We start from the raw sequence: 5,692 nt of genomic DNA on the forward strand, positions 1-5,692 counted from the left end.
ATCCTGAAAAAAGCTTCTTTATTGTGTAGTTCATCTCCTTTTTTTTCTTTTAAATTATTTTTAATGATTAGCTGATTCTCCTGGTGCTAAGCTGTTAAGTCCAGATAAGTTTGTATTCTGCCTCTCCTCACAAATGCTGGAGCACAAGGCCAGAGGTCCCTGCAGCACTGGGGTCTCAGGGCACTGCTGAGGACTTGAAGGACCACAGGATGCTGATGGGGCCCCTTCAGCTCACCCCGCTGTCTCCAGCAGTCCCCTTACAGAACTGTTCCTCTGCCCCCTGGCCCTGCACCCCTCCAGTATCCATCAGACTGTGATCTCTCAGTATGGCAAAGACCATGTCTTCATTCCTCTCACGCTTCATGTTCCCCACCCATTCGTGCATCAGGAGAGCAGGGGTACTTAGGTGCCCCTCTTTGAGGAGTGCTGTACCTTTTCCCACTGTGAAGGTGGCATTGCATCTGAATTGGGCTTTCCTCATGCTTCCTTCAGCCCCTCTGTCATCCAACACTTGTGTTTCAAGCCCCCATTTCTGTAAGGTGATGGAGGTAGGACAGAGAGGAGAGGCTGGGCAGGGTGTGGGTTGTGTGTAGGGGACCCCAGGCATGGAGTGCATGGAAGGGGTCCTGGCATAGGCACAAGCCAGGGCAGGAGTGGCAATGGGGAGCTGTGGCCGTGTGTGCTGCAGTGTCACTGCCGTGTTTTCCCTCTTTTGGAAGGGGAGATGTAGGGGAGCTCTGAGGGTTGCAGGACAAAACACAACTACAGAGCAGAGCTGCAGGAGTGAAACTCCACTGCCCCAGCACACACAGCCAGCAGTGCAACAGGGACGAACAAGGCTGGCCAGGCAGTAAATCTGGGTGAGGTGGGCTGTGCCACCTCTTTTGGAGATTCCCTCTGCCACAGTGGGTCCAGCAGCCAGTCACCCTGGCTGGCAGCAAAGCTGGGAAGGCTCCACTTGAGCCATGACAATAGGCAAAACAAAAATAAAACAGCAGCATAAGCAGCCCTGTGTTAAAAATGTTGTGGTGAAAGAACTGCCAGGCTTTTCACCTTTCCTAGCAAGCGTGCCACAGTCCCACAGCAATGGCTCAGGAGCTTCAGCAAGAGAGCTCACCACTTTTTCCTATTGATTATTACCCTGGTGTAGAGGATGGCAATGCCTATAGCGCAGGAAAGGGAAAGTTACAGCATTCCCCAGCCAGCCCTTCTGCTAGAGCTGGGAAAGCTCACACAAAATTCAAGGACTTCTACAGGCGGTGGGATCCATCTTAGGAGCCAGCATCATTGTGTGAGAAATGAGACTCACTTTATAACATCAATCGTAATTTCAGTTTATTATAAAGCAAAGGCAAAACAGCACTGGGTGCGAGGGGGAGTCACCTCACCGCAAGACTCGCACATCCATAAAAATTCACAAAGGGATTTTATTCTACTGGGGTATACATACTCATTATTATATCCTAGAAAAGGCAGGCTTATACAAATCATTTTTACAGAATTAGTTTATATACTCATTATTTTCTAAAATAAGGCGGGCAAATTATTTCACAAAATTAGTTTACATACTCATTATCTTATATGTGCATATTCTCGTTGACTTTTTGCTTGTGGTCTAACCCTTATTTGTCAAGTCTCAGCTCCTGTTCAGAAATGCTGCTAAGCATATCTATCCAACATGAGTCATGATATCTATTTCTTACAATTGCAAAGGAGAAAAACATGCAGTCACCAGCAAACCACAAACCAGCACATGATGCTCCCTGTGCTGCTACCTGCAGCCTCAGGGATGACTTCCAGTGGACCCTCCCAAAAGACAGAGGACAGAGCTGCTGCCCATCAACTCACAGTCACTCCAGGTCAAAGAATTTATAAGCTAAAACCAAGAAGATCACTCAGCAGGCAAAATGCTGCTCTCAGAGAAAGGGGAAAGGAGTGAATCAACAAGCAGGTGGTTGCCATGGGGCATTCGTCTTCATGTTTCGTAGCTTCACCACTGCACAGGTGGAAGATGTCCTCTTCAGTCAGAGTCAGAACTGCTGCTTGAGCTGCTTGAGCTCTTGGAGTGCTAGAGGAGATAAAAATGACTTTAGCACAGAAACAACCCTCTGACACATCATTTCTGGTGAGTGAGTGCAAACAGCAGCTGGGATACCTTGACTTGAACATAAAATAGCTACTAATATAATCACTGCAATGTTTATTGCAGAGCCGTTATTTTTCTGCTTGGAGAATATATTTCTGGACGTATTGTGGGAGGGATGGGTTTTCTAATGTTATTTTACATTTTACATTATTTTACATTTTACATGCTATTTTACATTAAGTTGTTCAGGCCAATTAAACGTACATTAAGCAGGAGGGTCCTGCTCTCTGACAGCGAGGGCAAACTCGAGGCAGATCACTATCCAAGCCATTAAACAGCAAGAGAAGCTGATGGTTCTCTTTGTCTTGGAAATGCTCCTACCCTCAATGGTGAAACTGGGGGGTTTTTTAGCAGTCTCTCACTTATACTCCGGATGCTGTCCATCCCTGGAATGGCATTTTCTGCAGCATCTGCTCCCAGCACAGAATTGCTTTTCTTTTTTCTTTCTTTTTTTTTTGGGGGGGGAGAGGGGGATGTTGTTTTTTAAGAGGGACCAAAACTGCTTCTCTGCTGTGAGTCACTGAGCAAATGTCCCTTATGGAGACACAACTCACTCTTGAGTGAGCAGGGCAAAGTCCTGGGATTTAATACACTGCATGGTGCACCCTGAGCTGTGTCACTGTTCTGAATGGCATCAAGGAATTTCACGGATCGTGATTCAAAAGACTCACTTGAAGTGACTCATTCTTGCTTATTTATTAACCAAACTGGAGTCTCCAGTCTAAAAAAAGCCACTGAGGTGTTGGCAGCCCACTCCAGCTGTTGTGGAGCAGGATGGGGGAGATCCAGCTGCCCAGGCTGGATGCTGCAGCATATGTGGCAGGGTCTGAAGGACCACAGCAGAGATCTGGGAGAATCTGCTGCTGCCTCACTCTTACCTTGCCTTTGTGGTGCTTAGACTGCTTCTTGTGCTTCTTATGGTGCTTCTGATGGCAGCCAGGGGGGCACCCTGGCATCCCCGGTGGTCCCGGATGGGGGTGTCCATGGCAGTGCTGCCCTGGTGAGGAGTGCCCGTGGGGGTGATGCCCTGGCAGAGGGTGCCCGTGGGGGTGATGCCCTGGCAGGGGGTGCCCGTGAGGGTGATGCCCTGGTGGAGGGTGCCCATGGGGGTGATGCCCAGGTGGGTAGGAGCCAGGTGGAGAGGGGCCACAGGGATAGCCACCTTGGGGTCCCTGGGGACAGGTCCCAGGGACGCCAGGTGCCACTGGAGGGTAGCTGGGGTAGGGACCTCCTGGAGTGCCAGGACCAGGGTATCCTGGAGGGGCAGGTGGGCAGATTTGGATTTGTGGTGGTGGCACCCCACCAGGTGTGCCTAGGAAGAAGAGGGGAGATGTTAACAAGCAGATCCAACTTCTCAGGCGTACCTGAGCACCCAAAGAACCCCTCCCTGTCTACCCCCTCCTCACAAATGATGCTCCACTCCCCTTTGGTACACAAGTAATTTCTCCGGGTGCCCCTGGCAATTTCATCAAGCCCCTCTCCAAGCCCCAATTGCCATGCGGTGCCCACAGCCCAGCCCCAGCCCCATGGACCCTCACCTGAGTTGGGGTTCCACATCCTCTGCGTCCCCTGAGCTGCAAGGGAAGGACAGGCACCGTCAGTGCTCCTTCATGGCACCTCCTGTCACAGGGACGTCATCTCCCCACCAGCAGCCAGGACCCAACTCCTTTGCCCTGGGCACCGAGACCGCGCTCACTTCCTCAGAAGTGCCATCCCTTCACAGACCCCAACAGCAGCCCCATACCTTTGGGTGACAGTGCTGACCCCAAAAGCAACCGTTCCCACCTCTGTGCACCCCCAAAGCCTGAGCATATGGTTTCCATCATTAATAGAAGTAATGAACCAACTCCAAATAAACCAGGGTGCTCAGCCTACATCCTCACAGGTTACAAGAGGCTGGGGACACTGTGTCTCCTGGCTGGACTGGTGGGGACAGGGCACCCTGGCCCACAGATGCCTGTGCTCCCACTGCCCCATGCTCCCCAGCTGCCCTGCACCCTGCCAGGTGTCACTGCCTCAGGGGCTGCTTTAACTCACCAAACCTTCAGGAAGGTTCCCCTGTCAGAGGCGATGCTAGCAGCAACCCCAATCACTGTCCTCAGCACAGCTTTCCCGGGGTGGTGGGCATCTACTAAATACCAGGTGCTGGGTGAGGAGGGGTGCGGCAGACAGGGGTGACACTGCCGAGGGGTGGAGCAGGCCACACCACTCCCTGCGCCACAGCCGTCGCCATGGGCACATGGGAAATATCAACACACCACTCCCAGCCAGTACAAAGGTCCCACAGGGCTGATAAAACCAGGGGACGGAGGGTGGTGGTTTCAGGTATCAGGTGATGGGGTGAGTCAGGAGTCTCGCCAGAAAACCCTGCCTCAGTGCCCCCAGCATGGAGGGAGGCTGGCACAGTGTGGGGGGGGTCACTTGCTGCAAGACAACGAGGCTCAGGTTCCAGCTGACGACCCCCTGTGTTACTGCTCAAGGTGCTGCTGTGGTGTGTGAGTGGAGGAGGTGATATCTACTGCTAGACTCAGTCAACAGGGGCAAAAGGAAGGGCTGTGTGACCCAGTGCTCAGCTCTTCCTCTCAGAGGGTCTGTGAGGAGGGGGCAGAGCAGCTCCTGTCCCATCCCCATCTCCCTGCTAATACCCCCGATGCTTCCCCATGTTTAGCAATGCTCCCTTCCCTGGCCAGTGAGTAATGCAATAGGCTGGTCTCATCATGCACTGTCAAAAGACGCCTTACAGAAAGGGACTGCAGCAGGTCTTGTTCCAGCCCTGTGGGCAGTGGGTTTTCTGGGTACAGAAACACACAGGCGTGTGTGGGGTCAGAAGGTGCCCATGCATGGGGATCTCCTTCTGGGCAGCACCATATGGTGTCTGCTGTTCCCTCTATTGGGAGCCCTGTCCCCCCAGGCATTGCCAGTCCAGCTGGCTCTTTCTGCCCCAGGGATAGGGGGGATGGATACTGGGACTTAAGCCCCAGACAGCAAAAAATCACGCTTGGCCCACGCATGCAGGGGGACATGACGCTGGGATCTGCCTGAGTGGAGCAGCTCTCCTGAGCCAGATGCCAAAGGAGCCCAGGCAGGGACACGTGATTCCTGGCTGTATTTGCCATTGCAGAGCCCCCAACCCAGCCCTGAGTCCCCCTCAGGCTGTCCGCGTCTCCAACAGTGCCAGCACAACCGCCAAGCCTTGCTTTGCCTCCTCCAGCAGCCCGGAGACCTTCTGCGACATCTGTATAGGGAGGGAGAAGGTGCATCATTTGCCACTCAATGGGACATTAGAGCCATTCACCATCCACTCTATGCATCCTGCTGGTGGCAAAGGGAAGGGGTAGGAGGGTCCCAGGGGCTTCATCTCCATCTCAGTCCCACGTTATCCCCACCACCAGGGCTGGGGCACATGTGTGGCCCCTGCTTACCGCAAGCTTGAAATTCTCATCTGTTATGTCTTTGAGGTTGATCATGACATTGAAGTAGGCTCCGAACACAGCTGCTTCCAGCATTTTGGCTCCCACCTAGGATAAGTGGCTTTTGAGAGGGTCC

At 52.8% G+C, this 5,692-nt stretch overlaps 1 protein-coding gene across 1 annotated transcript in view; it reads right to left on the reverse strand.

The window, feature by feature from the left end:
* Positions 1-5,276: 5,276 nt before the first annotated feature.
* FTCD (formimidoyltransferase cyclodeaminase) overlaps positions 5,277-5,692 on the reverse strand; it is a 6,168-nt gene continuing 5,752 nt past the window's right edge. Inside the window, exons 13-14 of the mRNA XM_010192306.1 lie at positions 5,569-5,664; positions 5,277-5,381 (exon numbers count right to left, since the gene is read on the reverse strand). Of these exons, the coding sequence (XP_010190608.1) occupies positions 5,295-5,381; positions 5,569-5,664 (183 nt within the window). The 3' untranslated portion in view covers positions 5,277-5,294. The remainder of the gene's footprint in view (positions 5,382-5,568; positions 5,665-5,692) is intronic.

This window comes from Mesitornis unicolor, unplaced genomic scaffold (assembly GCF_000695765.1).
Source record: "Mesitornis unicolor isolate BGI_N332 unplaced genomic scaffold, ASM69576v1 scaffold8529, whole genome shotgun sequence".
NCBI lineage: Eukaryota > Metazoa > Chordata > Aves > Mesitornithiformes > Mesitornithidae > Mesitornis > Mesitornis unicolor.